This window comes from Dunckerocampus dactyliophorus, chromosome 13 (assembly GCF_027744805.1).
Source record: "Dunckerocampus dactyliophorus isolate RoL2022-P2 chromosome 13, RoL_Ddac_1.1, whole genome shotgun sequence".
In the NCBI taxonomy this organism is placed as follows: Eukaryota; Metazoa; Chordata; class Actinopteri; order Syngnathiformes; family Syngnathidae; genus Dunckerocampus; species Dunckerocampus dactyliophorus.
Window position 1 is genome coordinate 986619 of NC_072831.1, and position 24114 is coordinate 1010732.

General features: G+C 43.6%; 2 protein-coding genes across 3 annotated transcripts in view; one reads left to right on the forward strand and one right to left on the reverse strand.

Annotated features, from left to right (window-relative positions):
- Positions 1-24114, forward strand: part of LOC129192110 (transcription regulator protein BACH2-like) — a 56985-nt gene that overhangs the window by 25280 nt on the left and 7591 nt on the right. For both annotated transcript variants that reach the window (XM_054795691.1, XM_054795692.1), the window contains exons 2-4: positions 12793-13075; positions 16038-17348; positions 22991-23197. In XM_054795691.1, coding sequence (XP_054651666.1) covers positions 12809-13075; positions 16038-17348; positions 22991-23197 — 1785 coding nt within the window. In that variant the 5' untranslated portion in view covers positions 12793-12808. The remainder of the gene's footprint in view (positions 1-12792; positions 13076-16037; positions 17349-22990; positions 23198-24114) is intronic.
- Positions 21421-24114, reverse strand: part of LOC129192112 (gap junction alpha-10 protein-like) — a 28264-nt gene continuing 25570 nt past the window's right edge. Inside the window, exon 4 of the transcript XR_008573354.1 lies at positions 21421-23173. The gene's annotated coding sequence lies outside the window, so the exon portion shown is untranslated. The remainder of the gene's footprint in view (positions 23174-24114) is intronic.

The following is a 24114-nucleotide window of genomic DNA, read 5'->3' on the forward strand; positions in this document are numbered from 1 at the left end:
GACATATGTCGAGATGTTTTGTGCATGCACAAAATTTTTGGAAGACTTGGACGTACTACGACGTATGCCGGCATGCTTCAGCGTGCTCTTAACTTATACAAAACTTACCCATAACTTATTGGACGTACGCCAGCGTATTGGCCAATTTTTACATACGTTGGCGTAAGCTGGCTAAATCGTCAAGGTGTGACAGGTGTTGGGCATAAATTGTGAACACCGGCAACACGCTACGCATTCGTTGATATAAGTTGTCTATAAGTTAGAGAAGCGTTCTATATAAGTTACTAATACGTCATGTTTACGTCGACCTCGTTATGAATACGCTATGTATACGCCCAACATTGAAAAAAAAACCCCATCGGCAGTTCAACGTATGCCATCAAAATGATCACGTCAGGCATGCGCTGCCTAAATCGTCAAGGTGTGACAGGGCCCTCAAGGAGCGTAAGAGGGCCCCTTTAAAATGTACTCACGCACACAAACATGCATGCGTTCATTCATTGCCATGTCTGCACTGTATACATGAGCACTAAATAGTACACACCAAATATATCATGAGAATAAGACATAATCAGACCAGATGAGATGGAGGAAAGTAGGACACATAAAAACCAGAACACCCCCTCTTCCACTCATCCACACAGGGTGAAAGTGGTGTGTTTTTTGTGTTCATTCCTTCACATTTGCAAATGTGTGCTATGCATATGTCCTGCTTTCCTGTGATGAATAATTCCTTGTGTATTTCTGTGTGCATTTGTGGCCACGTTGCGGCCATTTGTTGACGTCTCGGGGGTTTTAGTGCCCAGAATGTAGGCTACGATGGGATTAGGAGGGCAAATTGGTGATTGATGGCAGACCTCTGCAGACGGGAATACTGGCACCACGTGTACCGCTTCCACTGAAGGGAACTCCTGCTGCTCTGCTTTTGCTTGAGTTTGGGCTTGTTGCTTTACCACATTTTCAGCCATGACACAGCGATGCCTCAGACGTGATCATTCATCCATTTCAAAAGGTGAAATGAAAACTGCAATGTACAAAAGCGGAGGCAATTTCTCCCATAAGAAATCATATGACTCCAATTCATCTGTTCAGCCACAAATATGAAGAAAAAATACATTTCATAGAGATAATTACTGTGTTACGTGCAGACAACCATGTCAAAGAATTAGAAATATGGAATGAAACACGGGCCGCGCGGTGACCGAGTGGTTAGCATGTTGGATCTGGGTTCCAATCTCCATTGGGCATCTCTGTGTGGAGTTTCATGTTCTCCCCGTGCGCGCGTGCGCGCATGCGTGGGTTTTGTCACATTCCAAAAACATGCATGTTAGGTTCACTGGCGACTCTCAATTAAAATTGTCCAAAGGTATGAATGTGAGTCTGAATGCGAGTATGAAAGATTGTTGTTGTGCCCTGTGATTGGCTGGCGACCAGACAAGGGTGTACCCCACCTTTCGCCTGAAATCAGCTGGGATAGGCTCCAGCATACCCCCACAATCCAGACTGTTCAGGGTCAGGGATGAATTGTATCCTATCCCAGCCAACATCCGTGGATACACCCTGGACTCCATGTGCTTGATGTGCTGAGCCCCGAAGGGTTAGAGTTAGAGTTTAGAGTTAGGGTTAGGGTTAGAGTTAGAGTTAGAGTTAGGGTTAGGGTTGGGGTTAGGGTTAGGGTTAGAGTTAGAGTTAGAGTTAGGGTTAGGGTTAGGGTTAGGGTTAGGGTTGGGGTTAGGGTTAGGGTTAGGGTTAGAGTTAGAGTTAGGGTTAGAGTTAGGGTTGGGGTTGGGGTTAGAGTTAGAGTTAGGGTTAAGGTTAGAGTTAGGGTTAGGGTTGGGGTTAGGGTTAGGGTTAGAGTTAGAGTTAGGGTTAGAGTTAGGGTTGGGGTTGGGGTTAGAGTTAGAGTTAGGGTTAAGGTTAGAGTTAGGGTTGGGGTTGGGGTTAGAGTTGGGGTTAGGGTTAGAGTTAGGGTTAGGGTTAGAGTTGGGGTTGGGGTTAGAGTTGGGGTTAGGGTTAGAGTTAGGGTTAGAGTTAGAGTTGGGGTTGGGGTTAGAGTTGGGGTTGGGGTTGCGGTTAGGGTAAGGGTTAGAGTTAGGGTTGGGGTTGGGGTTAGAGTTGGGGTTAGGGTTAGAGTTAGGGTTAGGGTTCGATATGGGTTCGGGTTTCTTATTGCAATGTACCTTACATTTGATTTCAGCTCCCCATTTCTACTAACATCTTTTTACAATATTAGAGTATGAGGCCGACACAATGACGGTTGTCAAACTAAATCAGTTTCTTTGTGGTGTTTTCATTTCACTCGTGAATCAACTTATACCCTCATCTCCTCTCGTGCCATCTTTATAATTCTTTGTCAGAGTTGACTGATTGCATAATTGTCTTGCCAAAATATTAGAGGTGGAGTTTTCCTGAAAGTCAACTTGGTGGGCGACCACAACTCTTGTTGACCATTTAGCTTGTTAGCGTCCTTTGTCGATAGTGAGCGGTGGCCATTAGGGAGAGTTTGGCAGTGCTATTAGACTGGAAATAATCAATGTGTCACTTATTGTAAATGTTGATCCTAAATCAGAGGAGAAGGCATTTGCAGAGGTGGGCTGAACGTCTTCTGAGAGAGTTTAATACACACAGTGTAAGATACCGTATTATGTACAATAAGCCCATCAATCACAGCCCTTATGATCCTTGTAGCTGCAACACAAGGTTAGGCTTTGTCAAGCTAGGCAGGAGCACAGTGCATACCGTATGCATACTCTTCATACATGACTGTTGTGTTTTAGAGGGTTTATCGACAAAGCGTAGCACTGTTGGTATCACAAACGCCAACAGCAAGCAACTTGAACACGAGCTCTACATGCTAACCAAAGACGCCATGACATCCATGTTTTTCACCAGTCGTTATGATCGTCTTATCCAGCCATGCTGAAGGTGCTTTCAATGACCTCCAGAATTCAGAAACAGCAACGTGAATCATTTTACTGGCCATAACTGCTATAACTACAGTATAATACATTTTTCTTTCAATGACTTTGTTTCAGTCATTTCAGTGCATACAGTACAATGACAGATTGGTTAGTCTTATGTTTCTCTAATTAAAGCGTCATTATAAATATTCGTTTTGATGAATGTTTTAATTTTTCATAAATAATAGGCTACATGGTAAATAATTCAATAACAGTAAAGTTCTGGCAGCACTGACGCCAGCTTTTTACTGTTATTTTACAGTATTTGTTCTGTGAAATAACTTTACAGCTTATTACTGTTTTGCTGGAATACGGTATAGTTTTTATATTTATTTTCTATTCAGGGTAAAGTACCGGCAGCAGAGACGCCAGCAGTATACTTCAAATGCGTCGCTTCCATACTGTCGACCAATGTCACAGCCTGCAGTAAACGTAAAATGCAGTATATTTGAGCAAGCATCCGACATCGGCTGCGGGTAACACCAAACACGTCACATGGCACTTCCAGTTCCACATACGGTCTACTGATGTGGCGGCGCATGGAGGGGCGGGTGCACAGTCGGTGTTTCTGCCTGTCTCATTTCGAAATCCATGACACTCATTTCAGGTTCCAACAATGAAACGAGCATTCAAACTCACCGTTGTTTGTTGGCGGTATCCCCAGTCAAACATAGCACACGTCACCACACCTCATCCTCAACGCCGCGCTTCCGTGACCTCACTAACGGCAGGTAAAACTTTGCACTTGCAATTTTTGCACTTTTTCACTGACCTGTACAATCTGGAGAGCTGAAAAATTTTTGACTCCGCCATGGTTTTTCCTCAATGTAAATGTTCACTCTTTACTCTTGACAGACATCATACAGTGACTCAGCACTTTAGAATGTGTAAAATCTACATTACAATCAAAAGGAAAGTTGTTCTGTGGGCTACAGAGAAATACTTCCACCTATGCTAAATAATCAATAAACAATATAGAAAAGATGCAGTATAAATCACACCAATGTTTCTTGAAACAGGCTGCATCCACATGACTACTCACCAAACATGAAAAGACAACAAAAGTTACTGTAACTGTTTCCATCCAAACCCTGAGGTGACTAATACTGACTTCCAGACTACCGTAATACAGGCTAATCCAAACTGAGCAATGCTTATGTGCTGTCAACAGGCGGTTTAAATGATCTATATCTACATTTACTCCAGCGGATTCCCTGCTGTCTGCAGACATGCATCACTAAGAACACTTCATCCTATAGTATGTATCGATACCATTTGGAAAACACACTTTTCAAAAAGATTTGGAAAATGACCGTTATGAAAATACACAGTTGCCACGTTTGGGAAGGAAGTGTAGCCAAGCTGTTTATCCCCACTTGAATAGTCATGTGAGGTACAATAATTTCCATCAAACAGCGGATACGGCATGTGCAGCATACAGTATACTGCAATGTATTATCTGCTGTCCATGGAACTATAAAACAGGAAGAATATCTCAATTAATTGTGGAAAACGTTTGACCTCTTCCAATTGTCCTGTGAGGTTCATCTTTTAAAAAGAGGTGTCTGAGGTAGGCACCTCTTTTACTTCTTAAAGGGTCCCTGACATGATTCATCAACTTTGCTTCAATATGTTACGTATTGTTTGTTCTAATTATGTTCTACATTGTTCCATTTTTGAAAGATTACATTAAATTCACAAAAATGACATTTACAGTTGATGGTGCCATCCATGACGAGCTCAGCCTCATTTCCTCATTCTCACTCAGGTAAACAAACATGGCGGGGTACGAGACAGACGATGGTTACAGTGATTATAGCCACATGGCAATAGTTTGAGAAGGAAGAAACATTTGGAGATGAGATAGAGAACTTGCAGAACATGGATTTAAGCCTTAAAGGAAAAGTGCCCATCATCCACAATCCTAATGTGAAACATGAACACGTATGTCGTTCTCTTTTATGTGCATTTTAAAGATATGAAAACAGATCAAAACGTATGGGACGTACATATGGGACATACAGTGTTTATTCCTCCTATGTCATCTGAAAAAGTCTCCAAAAAGTGCCAACAATGCTGTGTTTACATATCATGTGACATGCATATTAACCAAGCTACAGCAACAACGTTATTATTGCTAACGTTGTTATGCTGATCCAACTACATTACTGGCGTATTAACACTTAGCCATAACACACCAGCTAGCTACTAGCCGGCTAGCGACTAGCCGGTAGTGCGTCAGCGTTGCGCTCACAGCGCCTCAGACACTACAAAGAGGTAAGGCTACATATTTGAACTGACACCACCACTGCTGCTGTGTTGTTATTTCTGAGTTTGTAAGAGCTAACGCTAGGTGTAGGCGTTGGTTTCTACGACGTTGCTATGTGAAATCAATGCGCCGGGCAAGGAAGTTCTGGTAATGCTTAGAATGGCCAAAATACACAAAATCCTGTAAGTATGACATGTTGTCATGAATGTACCTGTTACTACATCCTCACAGTGTGGATCGAAAACCTTGTTGGAGGTTTTTAGAGGTGTTTTAATAGCGGTAGCTGTGTAGGTGGATCTCATTACGTGCACTACTCAGCTGTCGTTTTTATCCCATTTAATTACTTTAAAACACACAGAAAAGAGAATGACGTGTTTATGTCTCACATAAGGATTGTGGATGACGGGCAAAATTTCCCCCAAAAAGTGCACTTTTCCTTTAAGACATGGAGATGATGATTGGTGACCTTCAGAACACAGAATTGTGTCAATTACTCGAACACACTCACCAACTAGACAACTTGCTGAGCAACAGCTCGATGTTTTTACTCACCGTGTTATTTGTAGCTGCACCATTCGATGGGTGCAGAAGAAGACGGACTTCAAAGTCCCAGAGATGTCTTCTTCTTCTTGTCTTTTATTGGCGGTCGGCAAGCAACGTATGGTGAAGGAGCAGCACTCTTTGCTCATGTGTAGCAACATGTCTGCAATGCTCTGGCCGTAGAACAAATTATAAAAGCTTACTGTAGTCAATCACAGTAATATACTACCTGCGTGCTGCTGCTTCACGGTGAACAGCCCACAATGCATTCCAAACTACAGTACAAAACCGTAATACGTTAATACAGTATATTACTGTTGGAAAACGGACGGAAATTTACTGCAGTGGTTTACAGTGTGTGGAAAAGGCTGTAATATTGTGGTAGTTGCATTCAAATTGCTTGAAAAAAATGAACTACAACAAATAATTCAGTTGAAATACTGGAGAAAAATGACAATTAGACAGCTATATAACAATCATAATAATAAAAGGTTGGCCTATATTTGACCTCTGTAAAACAAAATGGTCTTTAGGGGCCCATCACCCTCCGTTGGTTGACCACAGGACGTAACGCCTGCACAGTACAGTTCAGGGCTCTATTCAAAAGCCATGAATCAGCAGAAAGCCCCCCCTGCTCTGCTCTGCCTGTTAACTCACACACACACACACACACACACACACGCACGCACGCACGCACGCACACACACACACACACACACACACACACATACTTCCATCCGAGGCTAGATGAGACTGACAGACTGCACGGTCAGCTGTGTGGACTCTTTATGTTCAGCTGCAACGAAAGAAAGGAAACAGGAAAAAGCTTTGGCCTACATCTTGAAAAAAAAACAAGTATATATATATATATATATATATATATATACTGTATAAGCATCATAGTTGTAAATGTTTTCAACTATGATGCAAAAGCATCTCTGGGTACCCCACAATACGGTATGATACGCGATGCACGGCTCCCGATAATGATAATATCGGGATACAGTGATAGGGTGAAACCAAAAAATAAATACATTTCATAGTTTGTATTTTGCTGCATTCAGCTGGGATAGGCTCCAGCTTACTCGTGACCCTAATAAAGACAAGCGGTACAAAAGGGGTGGAACTTTTGCAGCATATTTTAACCAGACTATAAGCAGCAAAGGTACAGAAAGAATGAGGATGTTTTAGCAACATAAGTGGAAACAGGATTTTAGTTTCGGTGTGTGAAAAGCAGTCAAGCTATTTTAAACTCATTCAGAAAACACAACATCTCACGTCTCTCAAGTAGAGCAATGCTATCAAGTAGAATCATATCAAAAGGAAATATTTTTTATAGCATTTACACCACTCCTCCATGTCTAGTCGCGGGCTGTAAAATATGACCGCAAATGGCCCGCAGGCCGCGAGTTTGAGACCCCTGATCTACAGACTATGATGGAATATAGGGTGACATAAAAATGATTTTTTAAGAAAAGGTCCAAGAAATCTTAGAACCATTAACTCTTACATTAACTCTTACATTACCATTAACTCTTACAAAACTTAGTAATTTATCATTCCCCTCCAAAATAAAAGCACCCAAAGTAGTACTGATCTGCAAGACTGGAGACAAACAGCAATTTATAAACTCCTGTAACGACCCAGGGGAACATAACATATTTAAAGAGGACATGGGGCGGAAAAATCAAGTCACCCAAGTTTATTAACTCATTCAATCCCAGCCGTTTTTCGAAAGACCACCCCTTCACTGCTGGCCATTTTAGAGGATTTTGACTGATCTTTCATCACCCGTCTTTCATTAGAAAAAAAGTTTGTTTCTACGTTTTTCTGTTCTTTAGTAATCAGCAGTAGAACATAGGTGAGTTTCAGGAAAATATCAGTTCCCAACTAGAAAAGGGAAAAAAGCAGCTTCTTGTGAAAAGATACATTTCGTGCATAACTTTCACTTTGATGCAAATATTTTTTGCTCTTGTGACAGCTGAAATATCTAAACAACCATACCAACATAAACAACACAACACATTGTTTTTAACATCAAAATAACATGGTTCATGGTTCATGGTTTTAATCCTGAACATGCATATGAGTCAAACAGTAGCACATCACATAGTACAATTCACAATTTTGCATGTCCAAAAAGGAGTAGGAAGAAGCAAAGCTTATTTAATCCTACCCCTCATCAGTTGCAATACATTTATTCACCTCTTGTTCTTCCAAGTGTACTTTGTAGGTCTACATGACAATGTAGTGCAATCATAGCCAAGGTTTTTACTTACTAAAAGGAAGCTACAGGCTTAATAATAACTGATAAGATGGTTGACAGAATGGTAGGTTGATGATGAGTGAGTACAGACCTTGTACTCTCCACAATGAAGAGTTAGTAGTCAGTGTAGTAGTGGTTAGATATACTGTAGTATTGTATGTACACAGTAGTTCAGGTCTCTTCTTCTTTGTATTTTGTGAACATCAACTGCTTGTGCTTGTTCTTCAAATGGCTCATTGTTGTGCTTTGTTTGAGTTCCTCACTCAATCCATTCCACAACTTGATTCCACATCCAGAAATGCTGAAAGTGTTCAGTGTTGTCCGTGCATTGAAGTGTTTTAGCTTACATTTTCCCCTCACATCATATTTCTCCTCTCTTGTTGATCAGAATTGTTTTACATTTTTGGGTAGAAGGTTATTGTTTGCTTTATGCATCATTTTAGCCGTCTGAAGGTTTACTAGATCCGCAAATTTTAATAAATGTGATTTTATAAATAAAGAGTTTGTGTGTTCCCTATAAGAAGCATTATGGATGATCCTGAGTGACCTTTTTTGTAGCACGGTTAGTGAGTGAAGTGCACTTTTGTAGTTATTACCCATAACTCCACACAATAAGTTAGATATGCTGATATCAGTGAGCAGTAGAGCGTATGTACTGTAGTGCTTTTTGGTCAAGGACAAATTTAGCTTTATTCAGTATTGAGGTGTTTCTTTCCACTTTATATTTTAAATTTTTAATGTGAGATTTCCAGTTCATCTTTTCGTCTATTATAACCCTGAGAAATTTATTTAGGTTCACCCTGTCAATGTCTACACCATCAATTTGTATTTGCTAGTACGTTTCCTTTTTACACTTACCAAATAGCATTACTTTAGTTTTACTGAGGTTCAGTGATAGTCTGTTTTTATCAAACCATCTTTTTAGTAGAGTTAGTTCATCTGTGATTTGTTGTACTAGCTCTGGTGTGCTGTCTCCAGAACATAATGCGATTGTATCGTCTGCAAATAATACTAGCTTTAGGTCTCTTGGTACTTTACAGATGTCCTTTATATATAGATTGAATAGTTTTGGTTCTAGGATTGACCCCTGGGGTACGCCGCATGATATGTTTAACCCCTTGGACGTATATTCTCCTAGCTTCACATATTACCTCCTGTCAGCTAAGTAGCATTTAACCCAATTCAAGACTAACTCTGCCGAGCTCGTATCATATTATCTAATATCACTTCTGCCACCATGTGGCCATTTTTATGACTTCAAATTGCTCTGAAGTGAAAATCCATTAATGATAAGTTGCGTCATCACTTCTTTTTGCCTCTTGTGCAAAAAAAGGTAAAAGATATAAACACGTTGTTGGGAGTTCAGGAGTATAAAAACGTATAACTACATCTTTGGTAATGAACGAGTTAATGAATAAACTCAAAAAAAAGAAAAACAAAACTCCCGTGCCCGAAGGAAAGGTCCTGAACAAACAAAAGGACACTGAGGTGCCTACACAGGGCTGTCGTCCTGTCACCTCACCGCTACCCCTAAATGAGGAAAAACAGAACAGCCGGTCAGACCAGGACAAACAAGAAACCAAAAGCTAACAGGAAAAAACCCAGGCTGCTGCTCAGTGTCATGCCAGCAGCCAGCAAAAAGCAGCGTAGTAGCCCTGGAGTGTGACGAGGAGGAGACCAGCATGCAGTCGACAAAGGCAGCACAAGCACACATTTACTATATGCCCCAGAGAGGGCGGGGCCAATCAGCTGGGTGGTTCAAAAAGAATGCATGCAATATTTCAGAAACGAAAAGCAAGAGAAAACTCCAGCTTGGACAGTTGTGTTGTACATACCTTGATGTTTTTATTCCAAGTGGTCAGTGTGGCCACCACCGGCAGCACGGACAACATCAAGCCCACATGAGAATTTTTCCCAAACGTGCCTCAGGATGTGGCGGCCCACCGTGTTGATTGCAGCTGTTATAAAAGTGAAATCATAGTCCTCCCTAGGTGGTCTTGCACTCACCCCCCACAGTTCAGTCAGAAACCTTGCTTTGATCTTTTATCAGGATCTTTCCTTTATCCAACATACAGACAACTTCTGAAACAAGCTCCCCCTGTAAGTACAGCAGTTAAAGTGTGGAATGAAGAAACTGATCAAGTACTTCAGGACTGCTTTGGCTGCACAAACTGGGATGTGTTTAAAACTGCAGCGGGGAGGGAAGATTGTACTGTTGATTTGGATGAATATGCTTCTGCTGTTACTGGCTACATTAGCACATGCATAGAGACTGTTACCACCACCAAGTATTACAGAAAATACCCTAACCAAAAACAGTGGATGAACTGTGATGTAAGGGCTAAGCTACGTGCTCGTTCGACTGCATTTGTCATGGGCACCGCTGAGGACTACAAAAAGGCCAGATATGACCTGAGGAGGTCCATACGGGAGGCCAAAAGACAGTACAGACAGAAGCTGAAGGGCTACTATTCCACCTCAGACCCTCGGCGCATGTGGGCGGGGCTCCAGCACATCACAGACTATCGACAGCGGAGTAGCGTAGCCACGTCCAGCCAAACCACACTTCCTGATGAGCTGAATGAGTTCTATGCCCGCTTTGACACCCAAACTCCTGATGAGCAGAGAGGGTGGCTGGACTTGGGGAGCACACAGGACTCACCTCTCATGGTGACATCAGCTGATGTGCGCAGGGTTCTGAACAAAACAAACCCACGAAAAGGGGTGCAGGGCCAGACAACATCTCAGGACGTGCACTTCGGGTTTGCTCATCAGAGCTACTGATGTGCTTGCTGACATATTTAACCTGTCGCTTGCACAAGCATCTGTACCGACCTGCTTTAAGTCCACCACCATAGTGCCCGTACCCAAGAAGAGCAACGTGACCTGCTTGAATGACTATCGCCCTATAGTGCTTTGAAAGAATAGTCATGACCCACATCAAAAAGAGCATCCCGGCAACTGTGGACCCTCTACAGTTTGCATACCACCAGAACCGGTCCACGGATGATGCAGTCAACACTGCCATCCACACAGCCTTTTCTCACCTACAGGGCCAGGACACATATGTCAGAATGCTATTTATAGACTATAGCTCTGCTTTTAATACAGTCAGCCCCCACAAACTCACAAATAAGCTCCTCACACTTGGCCTGTCTCCCTCCCTCTGTAACTGGGTGTTTAACTTTGTAACAGGCAGGCCCCAGCCAGTCAGAGTCCACAATCGCACATCCAGCTCAAGAATTGTGAGCACTGGGACCCCACAGGGGTGTGTGCTGAGTCCGCTCCTCTACACGCTCTTCACCTACGATTGCGTGGCCTCCCAGAACAACACCAGCATCATTAAATTTGCGGATGACACTACAGTCATCGGCCTGATCACTGGTGGTGTTGAAACATCATACAGAAGAGAGGTGGCGGACCTCATAGCTTGGTGTCGTGATAACAATCTCCTTCTCAATACAGATAAGACTAAAGAGATGATCATCGACCCAAGAACAAGGGAAAAGGAGCCGCATAGACCCCTGTTTATTGATGAGACTGAGGTGGAGAGGGTGAAAACCTTCAAGTTCCTTGGCACACACATCAGCGAGGACCTCACCTGGTCTCACAACACCCAACAAATTCTGAAGAAGTCCCAAAGGAGACTGTACTTCCTGAGAAGACTGAGGAAATTTGGCATGTCCACCACAATCCTGAGTTGCTTCTACAGATGCACTATGGAAAGTGTCCTTACCGCCTCCATCACTGTTTGGTACGGTAACTGTACAACACGTGATAGGAAGGCACTCCAGCGGGTGATCAAGACCTCACAGAACATTGTTGGGGCAGCCCTCCCCTCACTGCAAGACATTTATAAAACTAGAGTCCTACGCAGAACACACAACCTCATCAAGGACAGCACACATCCACAACACTCATTATTCACACTCCTACCGTCAGGCAGACGCTACAGGAGTTTGAAGTCCAGGACCACAAGGCTGGCAAACAGCTTTTACCCACAGGCCATCAGGCTCCTCAACGAAGCACTCACACACGCCGCACGCAACACACACACACACTCATAGCACTTTATTTATTTATTTATTTGTATTATTTATTTGTATTAATGTCTCTTCTGTTGTTGTTGCTTAATTTATTGGTATTTATGTTTCTTATGTTCTTATTCTTTCTTGTGTTTTCTTTCTTTTCTTGGGAGAATGAACAGAATAAGAATTTCATTGCATAGTAGAACTGCTGTTTTACTGTGCATATGACAATAAAACTCTCTTGAATCTTGAATCTTTAGTTCCCAAATACGACAAGTATCAAGAGCGGCATTGTTTCACAAATGAAAAATAAAGAAAAAACTGAAAATTCCTGCCACTACCAAATGCTGAAAAACGTGTTGATGCTGTTGTGACCTCCAGGTTGGATTATTGCAGCTCTCTGTTCATAGGTTGCTCTTAACAATCTTGAAAGACCCTTCAGTTGGTCCTAACCACTGCCGTGCGATTGTTAACCGGAACCAGAAAAAGATATGACATATTTCACCTGTGTTAGCCCCACTGCACCGGTTACCTGTACATTTTAGAATTGAGTTGAACATTCTCCTTGTTGCATGTAAAGCACTACATGGTCAGGCACTGGTATACCTTTGTGGTGGTACGGTGGCCCAAACCATCTTCAAAAGATTGGTGTGATAGCATATCGTTATTTAGGACACTTTTATTCTTCATGATTGCTCTTTTTTATCAGACTTTTTTTCCTTTGTCCAGAGGGCTGCAGAAAGGGATGTCGGCTGGCGATGAACAGGACGGTGAGGCAGCAGTGCCGGTCTATGTGTACGAGTCCAAAGTTCACTGTGCCAACGTGCTCTTGAGCCTGGAGGAGCAGCGCAGACAGGGCATCCTGTGCGATGTCACCGTGTTGGTGGAGGGCAGGGAGGTACGAGCCCACAGGGCTGTCCTTGCTGCGAGTAGCCGCTACTTCCTGCAAGCCTTGTGGGGGCACAGTGGGCCACCGGGCGAAGCAGAGCCAATCATTAATCTCCCAGACAAGGTAAAGTATCCAATCAAATTCATTCATCAATGAGATGATCTGTAGACATTGCACGTGTATGCTGAAGCAAAAAGTATGAAAGTTGAAATGTATGAGTTGTTTGGAAGCTGAAAAGCTGAAGCTGGACTGAAATGTAGAATGAATGGAAGAATAGTTTGCAAGCTGAGCTCAACACGGCAATTGAACAGGCAACCCCTGCATTGGGAACCCAGCATTCTACCACCTGAGCCATGTCACACCTGTGCAGTCAGCAGAATGGTGCCCATTCATTTTCAATTGAAAATGGATTTGAAAATGAGTGGCTACTGTTTTATGTGTCCGTTTGTTTTTAGTAGAAATCGAAATGTTGGAATGTAAGAATGCAGACTGAAAGTTGAAACAAATAAACCGATGGGGCGTGGCTCCCCAGCTCAATGGATCAGAATTTACTCCCTTCTCAGTTTGAATCGTCTACAGGACAGTGACTTCTGTCTGACATAATATCATTTTACACAACATGAATAAGGCCAACACAGGAACTGAATCGGCATTCTCTGCGATGGGGAACAAGCGCACGACCACCGAAGCCAAGTCACCTCTGTAGCATCAGCAGAATGGATACAGCAGTTAAACAACACTCATCCAGCCTGAGTCACACACACACAGCCGCACTAGCATGCCCTGCTAAACTAAGCTAACCCCGCTAGCTTCCATTAGAGAGGAGTTTCCACCGCCATTTTGACATGTTTAGTTTGGGAGGGGGAGAGTTAGCATTTGTGATGGGATTACACCACAGTTAACCGGTCCACCAGGGAAATACTTCCCCTCACGAATGTTCGTTCTCCTCACGGTGACATCACTTCATTCATATAATGTCCCTTTTTGCGAGATTCCGCGTTGAAGTGGGAGTTACATCCTGACGTATGTGCTAGCACAGGCACATGCTCCGCAATTTTGGGGAAATTTGAGAGGAAGTAGGGTATCAAAGGGTTTGCAAGTGTGTCGTACTTATGGAGCAAGTGATTTGTGGCACATACGTGCGTGCTCCTCACCCGCCGTCGACAATTGGTAGCTTTTAGATCGTGAGTGCGGCGTGCAACTCGTGCGTGTTAGGTGCGCTTCATGTAAGGCTGTCGTGTGTTTCACTCACCGGGGACGTACATGTGTGGGCATCGTACGAGGCTCGTTCAGCCCACTCACTTTGATTCCAAGATGGGTGTACTGGCTTCCTGCGGCTATCGTGACCGGGAGAACCAGAGTGCACAGCAGGAAGAGCCGCCCGCTGTGGCCGCGCAAGGCGCATTAATGTCGGATACGCTATGCGTCCACGGAGGTGGGGAGAACCAGAGTGTACAGCTGGAGGAGTACGTCCATGGTGGGTCAATGTACACTTAAACAATTGTTAGTCTACTCAGCTAATTATCTAGTGAAGCATTATTTCTATAAACTACGTGTAATCACTCACTCAGTTAATCATAAAACAGTTACAGTATATTTATACTGTACTTATATGAAGGCAGTTAATAATTGTAAACAGTTATTCTAAAATCTACTTGTAATAAATATTTATTCACTCAGCTAACAAGCTAATAAAACAATATCATACAAGCTTGACGTTGACATTCTTCAATTTTGGATCAACATTTGCAATAAAAGTGACTGTTATATGATTAGGTACATTATTAAATTAGATTTGCCTCCAGAAGCCCCTCTCTCTTCAATTAGGACAAGCTAAACGTAGCACAATCCAGGCTTAAGCCTAAATATGCCTCACACACTTACTAAATGCATTTTACAGTAAATGATCAAACGTATACAGTAGCTACTCACCGCTAATGAATCATCAATAGAAACAATCAGTAGAACAGATATAATTTGGGTCATGGTCAAGCCTTTAGCTTGGCTGTCAGGCTAGCGCCACAACCACGCTCAAGTGCGAAAAGAAAGAAAAGGGTATTTTGATTGGTAAATTTAGCTTCAAAGCGCAACAACACCAAAGTTATTTGTATCTACAAGTACTGTTGGTGTGATTTCACTTGTCACGGACTGCGTCGCCTTCCAGAGAGAAACGAGAAGTTACTGGAGCACTGCCGGTATTTTTTAATTGTCATTTGTACCTTGGCATACGAGTGTCCCAACTAACCAGTGTTTTTTAAAAGTGAGCCGACTCTCAGCTGATTTTTTGCGTAGAACTGTGGGCTAAAATTTGAGTTAAGACATATTCGAGGACAGCTATTTGGGGGCTTGTGTCAATGTGACCATGGCCGAAGACAACAATGGATGTAAATAGCATTAGCGGCACGCTAGGTAGTCACCAAAAAAGATTCTCACAACACATCAGCAAAACATGCATACATTATAGCCATCTAATTGATTGTATTTATGATGTATTGTGTAAAACTAAGACAGGAATGACATCAAATTAAAAGCACTCAATGAATACAGAGCCACCCTCCACCAGTACCAGCCTGGACTTCCACACATTAGCACTCAATAAGGTCATCAAATCTCAACTTTATGCATTCCCACATACTATTAGCATGGTTGAATGGCGACTATGTGGGGACCCGCATAACCACTGTTATGTCATAGCCAGGAGCTGAGCAGAGCTAGAGTGTTGTTGGATGCTCGGATCATCATGACATCACCTCCCATTCACAGAGCAAAGTGGATTATTAGGGTCCGAGCAAATGCTGTTTTTTAAATTTACCATTATTAGCCAATTGTGTTGGGGCTCCAAAATAAAATGTGTGTATGTGGTTGAAGGCTCTCCACAGCAGTTACTCACAAAAATGTAATCAATATGACATATCTGGGCCATTACATGGTAGTACGAGCCTCTCATTAGTTAATACCCATGGCCAACACCGTGACCGATTGGTTTGAATTAAATGATTTTGTCTGCTCATGATGTTTCTGCTTTTATTTGATTGGAAAGGTCATTAATGCAGAGTCACATCTACTTCATCTGCTTCCCCTACAGGTGACTGCGAAGGGCTTTGCCCCCCTGCTCCAGTTTGCCTACACAGCTAAGCTGGTTTTAAGCCGAGACAACATCCATGAGGTCATTCTTTGTGCTGACTTCCTGGGTGTTCACAACTTGGAGGACTCTTGTTTTCGCTTCCTTCAAGCCCAACTGAGCAGTAACGGCAAGGTGGAATACCAGGATGATTTCACAGCCAACAATGAGGCATCATACTCAGATGATTCTACAGACAGCAGGCAGCAGAAAAGTCATGTAGCAACCAACAAGCCACTTCCCATAGATCTTCCTAAATATAGCAACTATCAGTATCAGCACAATGGTGAGATTCATCATGATGATGACCATACCTCAGCCAAAAGCGCTGTTACACAAACACCTGTTAGCCCCTCCAGGATCAAAGAGGAACCCGTGTTTGAGGATGGAGGAGACGACGGGAACAGACACAACCCAGAACTGTGTACAGAAGAGGTACTAGAGATGGAATTAGAGTTAGAAGGAGTTCCGGTAGCAGTAGAGCATTCTCCAAGCAGGGGCTCACCGTCCTCCTGCCTGCGCTCCTACCTCCAAAGAGGAGGGCTGGATTTTAGCAGCATGCCAAGCACTACCATTGAGCAGCTCCTCACCAATAGACTGTCCCTCAACCACTACAGGGAAGTAGGTAAAGACAGACAGAAGGACAAAAGGGAAACAGTGGCAAACCTCAAGGCCGGCATTGCAAATGTCGTACCAGCAGCCCTGACCGATGTGGACAGAAGTATGGAAAGGCCGTTACCTAATGCCTCCTCGGCCAAACATGAGACGGAGATAGACAGACGCAGTGTCATTTTCTCTTCAGCAGCAAGCGAGCAGCAAATGTTGGCCCACTATGGGAATGAAAAGGTCTCAGGTTTGCTGCAAGTAGCTACGCCTTCTTCTGGCAACGCATGTCTCGTTCCAAACTGTCGTGGTGCCATCAAGACATCGACGCATTCTCCTGCCCCCTCTGAGCCCCGAACACAGACTTCCAGCTCCCATTCTTCCTTTTCATACCCGGAGGATGGGGGAAGTGGCAGCCCCTCGTCCAGCCTGCAGCAGTTTGACTTGTCCTTGTCACCACAGTCTGGATCCATCTCTGGACTATCTCAATGCCTAGCTGGCATGGTGGAGCAAAGGGACGGCCATGGTCGAGAACTCGTATTTTCTCAGGGTTATGCCAAGATAAAAAGTGAGCAAGGTTTTGGTGCCAGTGGTGAAAACTCCAGCGATGAGTCAGGGTCTTTCTCAGAGGGAGACAGTGAAAGTGGTCTCACCAGAGTCTCTGGACCTGAGGTTTGTGTAATACTTTATTCTCTACTCTTAAATGAAGCCCACTAGGTAAAGATAGTACAGTCAATTCTAAACCCTAACCCTAACCTTGCTTTTCAAGTGCCCCAGTTTTTGTACCATCCCATTTTCGACAAACATTGTTGTCCAAATCAGCACCTCCAAGTTCGAGTCCATGGTTTTAACCCGGGAAAGGGTGGAGTGCCATCTCCAGGTCGAGGATGAGATCCTGCCCCAAGTGAAGGAGTTTAAGTACCTCGGGGTCTTGTTCACGAGTGAGGGAAGGATGGAACGTGAGATGGACAGGCAGATTGGATCTATGCTTTGGTCCGTTGTGGTGAGGAGGGTGCTGAGCCGGAAGGCAAAGCTCTCAATTTAGCGTTAGATCTATGTTTTTACCCTCACCTATGGTCTTGAGCTTTGGGTAGTTACAAGATGGCAGGTACAAGCAGCCGAAATTAGTTTTCTCCGTAGGGTGGCTGGGCTCTCCCTTAGAGATAAGGTGAGAAGCGCTGTCATCCGGGAGAGACTCGGAGTAGAAGTGCTGCTCCTCCGCATTGAGAGGAGCCAGATGAGCCAGTGGGTCTGGCCTCTGGTCAACATGCCTCCCGGACGCCTCCCTGGGGAGGTGTTCGTTCAGGGCACGTCTGACCAGTAGAAGGCCTTGGGGGACACGTTGGAGAGACTGTGTCTCTCAGCTGGCCTGGGAAGCCTCAGGATCCTCCAGGAGGAGCTGGATGAAGTAGCCGGGGAGAGGGAAGTGGGCTTCCCTGCTTAGGCTGCTGCCCCCGCGACCCGAACTCTGATAGGCGGTACAAGATGGCTAGATTTTTATCAGAATTGCCTCGGTTCTTGTACACTGTCTGGGTTATATCGTACAATATCGCATAGGCCTGTCACGATATAATTTAACTGCACGATAAATGGAAATTAACTGGATCATTTTGCAGGCCTCGATATATTGACATGTGCATGTGTGTTTGTTTTCCTCAACTCTATCTACCAAACAGGCTGGATGGCAAGTGGATTTACTATGTGCATCTGTCTCAACACCTGGGAGCCTTACGGAATGAATGAATGGAGGGAGTGAACCCTCCTCTCAGTCCAGTCTCTTTGCTTCGTGTTAGAGCAGGGGTGGGCAAACGTATATAAACTGTAGGTGGTCATCAAACAGAACAACATACCTGCTCATGGTGCAACGAAACGAAAACACGGCACATCCACAGCAAGTTAAATGGATCACACAAATCAAATACTACTATGTGGGTAACAACAATGAAGCATAACATAACATGTAACTTAAAACTGTTATTTGCAAATGCCCGCAAGGCATGCTGGGCAGTCCAGCGGCCATAACAACATAAAGTTTTGAAGAATAAAACATTGGCTAGCAAGAGTATGTTAGCCTCTCCTTGTTTACTTGTCTGACGACCTCCTCAACATATTTTGCAAGCAAACAAAAATGCGACAGAAAGAGTACCACAAGCTACACGGCATGCCTTGCAGATGGAATATATGGATTTTTTATGGCATGGCTTTTGTGGGTAGATATTTATTTGTATGTTGTGTTGTTTGGATCGCTTTTTTGTACGAGCTACAGATTGCATCTGACTATTTTGGCGACTCAAGCATGCCGCAATAGCGCTGCAAGTCATGTTGCCGGCTACAGTTTCCATGTTAAAGGTAAAAAAAAAAGCTATTTAAAAATGCCCTATGCCCCGGATAAAGATGCTTGGCCGGCCTGATGTGGCCTGCTATAATATTCATAATCTTGTGATATAATACACCTTGAGGTGCAACCTCGACACATCGTCAGTGAACGGACCTGGCGTCATCAGGTGTTTCGGGTCTTAGGTCCAGACACCCTCTTCCAGGCGACCCAGCCGGGGATGATCAGCCCCCGACTTGTGTCTAGGTAACAAAACTCCGCCACTCCTCACCCCTTTTAATCCAGAGACACCTGGAAGCTTTCTCAGCAGCTTCCAAGATGTTTTTGATGGCCCTTTTTTTCTGCTGCCCACAAATCCCAAAGAGACCCAGGACCCGAAATAGGGATTGCCCTGCAAAGCCCCTGCAGCCTACTTCCGCTGGCTCGCAGCGGGCCTTCCATCCCTGCCTCCTACAATCCTCCACCAGAGATGCATACTTGGCTCTCTTCCTCTCTTGTGCCTCTTCCATCCTGTCTTCCCAAGGGACTGTCAACTCCAAGATCACCACCTGCTTGGTAGCCCCGGACATCAGGACCACGTCTGGCCTGAGTGTGGTCTGGGTAATGATGTCTGGGAACTTCAGCTGCCTTCCTAGGTCGACCACGAGCTGCCAGTCTCTTGCTGTAGAGAGAAGCCCTCCCTGCACCCTTGGACGGGGCTGAGGCTTCTCACCAGCGCGAACAAAAGCGATGGAGTGCTTTGTGGGATTTTGTGCCTTGCTTGAGCTGATGGCGGTGCAGATGGTATCTGCCACTGCTTGCAGGACCTTGTCATGGCGCCAGCGGTATCGTCCATCTGCCAAGGCCTTGGGGCAGCAGCTCGGAATGTGTTCCATCGAACCCCTCTTCTTGCAGAGCTGACAGGTAGGTGTGTCTGCCAGGCCCCAGATAAAGAGATTGGATGGGCTCGGGAGGGCGTCATAAACTGACTGAACCAAGAACTTGATACGGAATGGATCCGATTTCCAACATATCTGCCCAAGGGATCTTCCGGTCAGCAGTCTGTTCCCACTTGGTCCAGGCCCCCTGCTTGCCCATGCCCACCATCCTGCTGAGGCGAACTTCCTCTTCTTCTGCCCGCACCTCCCCCTGAATGAGATCTCGCCTCTCCTTCCCCCTGGCTTTAGCATAGGAAGGTGTTGGAATGCTCCCGAACCCAGCCCGCCCAGATGCCACCGTGCCCACCAGGATGTTGTGCTGCAGCCTCACCTCGGCTCGGGTGACCGCTTCCTGGGCACGCCATTTCCTTCCTGTTCGGACCTCCACTCCCGCTGAAGAGACCTTAGTGTCAGAGGAGTCTCGGTAGAGCAGGACCTCTCTGGCTCTGGTGACCTTGAACTCCTCCACAAGGCTGCTAAACGGAAGCTGTAGCTTGGTGTTCCGGCCATAGGAGGCTATGCTGCTGAGGCTCTTTGGGAAGCCTAGCCACCTGCGGAGGAAGTGGTTGATCGTCCTTTCGAAGCTCTCCACGGTGGTAATGGGAATTCGTAAACCAGAAGAGGCCAGAGAAGATGGGGCAGAATTCCGTGCTGGTAAATCCAAGCCTTGAATTTTCCAGGGAGTCCCGACTTGTCCACGGCAGAGGTCATCAGAGGTTGACTGGCGAGCTGCAGAGTCCTTTAGATTGCTGGTGAAGAGCTTCCCCAAACTTTTCACCGGCTTCTCAGACACGGATGGAATCTCAGTGTCCCACAGAGCAAAGCGGAACTTGTCTGTCACCTTGCCTTCATAATCTTATATGTATAATATAATATTGTAATAGCAACAGTTAGGATGATGATCCTATGGGTGGACCAGTTTGTGTTCCCACAAATCTCCGGTGGACTGGGGCATAGTATTTTTAAAAATAAAATAATAAATAAAATAAAGTCCCTTTCTTCTAAATGGAAATGCATTTACATAAAAGATGATGTAGTTATTAACAAAATTTGGTTTTTTGAATCATTATACCTGAAAGTTTTCCGCGGTCGATCTGGCCCTCGTTCATGCACCGGTATGGGGTGACGCCTGCGGTAAGGCATTCCTCAGATGCTAATCTTCTCAATATGCTTTGGCAAGAGTAAATACTGTTTTGTAAATCGAATGAATCCTAGTTGTGTATTGTTGATATGCTATGGACAGGAAGTGTGACGTACAACTCAAGAAGCTGTGTTTGGATGAGCTTGGTGTGGAAATGTCTGTGTAGAATCTTAGCCATGCCCCCTTTCCTGATTTCTTCTTTTTTTGCATGTTTGTTACACTTAAATGTTTCAGATCATCAAACAAATGTAAACATTAGTCAGTGACAACACAACTCAACAGACAATGCATTTTTTAAATTAAACTTTTTATTATTAAGGGACAAAAAAATCCAAACCTACATGTCCCTGTGTGAAAAAATGATTGCCCCCTAAAGGTAATATAGTTGTTTGGGCCCCCCTTAGCAGCAACAACTGCAATCAAGCGTTTGTGATAACTTGCAATGAGTCTCTTCCAGCGCTGGGGAGGAATTTTGGCCCACTCATCTTTTCAGAATTGTTGTCATTCAGCCACATTGGAGGCTTTTCCTTTTGAAGGTCATGACACAGCATCTCAATAGGATTCAGGTCAGGACTTGGACTAGACCACTCCAACGTCTTCATCCATTCAGAGGTGGACTTGCTGGTGTGTTTTGGATCATTGTCCTGCTGCAGAACCCAAGTTGCTTTCAGCTTGAGCAGAATTCATGCTTCCATTTATCACAGCAAAACAGCCCCAGACCATCACACTACCACCACCATAGTTTACTGTTGCTATGATGTTCTTTTTCTGAAATGCCAGATGTAATGGGACACACCTGTACAGGAATAAGGCACATTCAGCACAACGCACGATAGCACGCTCAAGCACAGCCCCAATAGGAGAGAATTTGCCATTACTACATGAAAAAACAAATGGAAAAGACAAAGACAAAACAGGAAAAGCGACGCCAAAATGGAAAAAAGAAAGACAATACAGAAAACATTCTTTTGTCTTTGTCATTACTAAATGCAATGACAAAACGCAAGTGGAAAAGACAAATACAAAACAGGAAAAACAATGACAAAATGGAAAAAAAATATGACAACATTTGTATATTTTTTATTATTGATTCTCTTTGTATTTCTACATTTGTACGTTTTTTTATTATTGATTCTCTTTGTATTTTCACACTATTCCCTTTTAATTTTGGCACTCCTGTGATTCCATACAATAGGAGACAAAAACGTAGCTGCTAGCTAAATAGTTAGCTTGCTCTCCCACAGTCAAAAACATCACCAAAACCACACTACACCACATATTATTGAAGAAACATAAATAAGTAAGAACATGGGTTCCATCTGGTTAATATAAAAAATGTTAACCACTGAAATGTTATTACAGAACTTAGTTGCTCCCACTCCAACGTACCTGTCAGCCAGCACAAAAATGGACCGACCGACAACGTGAGCAACAGTACGACATCCCCTAAACCTTCAAAATAAAAGCTCATACCATGACAAAGGAAATACGAAAATAAAGTTACAAATGTTAAATTATAGCTTAAGAAGAAACCAAAACAAATCACAAAATCGGGATTTGGGAGAAATTAACCCATAAACAAAAACATTTCAGACATGATAATACATGTTTGTTTTGTATCTGTTACATTTAGTCTGTATAATGATTATTATCTAGTCTGTATTTATGTATATATTATAATTGATCACGATTTGATGAAATGTACATGATTTACAGGTTTAAAATTGGTCGGTGCTCATTTATTGTTTTTACAGTTGCACTGATCAAATCACAGTTTACTGCATTCATGATGAAATATTTTTGATAAAAGTCTGAAGAAACTGAGAGTACACAAACAGGAGTAAGAAATGTATCTGTTGTTTATTCTTTGATATTTCACAAGAAGTGAGCACACAAACAACATGAACTTGTTTGCGTTCAGGTCAAGCTCCCTTTCCCCGTGGACCAGGTCACCAACTTGCCACGCAACGACTTCCAGATCCTCGTCAAAATGCACAAGTTGACCTCAGAGCAGCTGGAGTTCATTCATGACATCCGCCGCCGCAGTAAAAACCGCATCGCTGCCCAGCGCTGCCGCAAGAGGAAGCTGGACTGCATCCAGAACCTGGAGAGTGAGATCCGCAAGCTGGTACGATCAAGAAAGTAATCATGGCTCTTTTTAGAGAGCCGGCTCTTTTGGCTCGGCTCACTAAAGAGAGCCGGCTCTTTTGGCTCCTCACATTCTTTCGTTGTCTTAAATTAATTTATTACCAAATTATGTGTATATTGTGTAAAATAAATTGCTCGTTTACGTAACTAGAAAAGCACTCTGAGAGCGCAGATCTCCACCAAGCACCATAGTTCCCCCCATGTTGGGATGCACACCAAAATAATAATCCTACATTTTTTGGATCAGTCCTCGATATTTCGTGCAACCTGTTGGAAACTTTTTCCACGTGCTCTGACCATTTTTTTTGTGGAGTTACTGTATATGCACAAATGCCGAAAATGGTCCTATCTCGCAATGTTAAAGAAACTTTAAAAAATTCCTGGATCCACACGGTGATCCAGATCACCCCCAAACTTGAATCACTTCTTCCATATCCCATTTCCCACCCTTCCTGAAAATTTCATCCAAATCCATTCGGAACTATTCAAGTTATTTTGAACACAAACAAGCAGACAAACAAATAAACGCTGGCAAAAACATAACTTCTGCTCTTGGTGGAGGTACGGTAATAAAAATACCCGATGTCAGATGTTTATTATTTACATTAAATCAACAGCTACAAAAATATATTAGAATATAAAATACAAAAACAAAGACCCATCTCAAAAGACAAGGTCAAATCTCTGCATGCAAATGACTAACTATTTACAATCAACAAAACACCACACAACAACAACAAAACAACAATAAAAAAGTGCAAAACACAAAGAAAAATCAGCATCCAGCTAGCAGTTGTTTCTTTACTGAAGATTGAGGGAAAGGCTTCTTGGGACGTCATCTGTACTTCTGTGAAGAAGGTGTCGTTCGCTGATGAAGCTCTTTGGATGAGGAGCGAA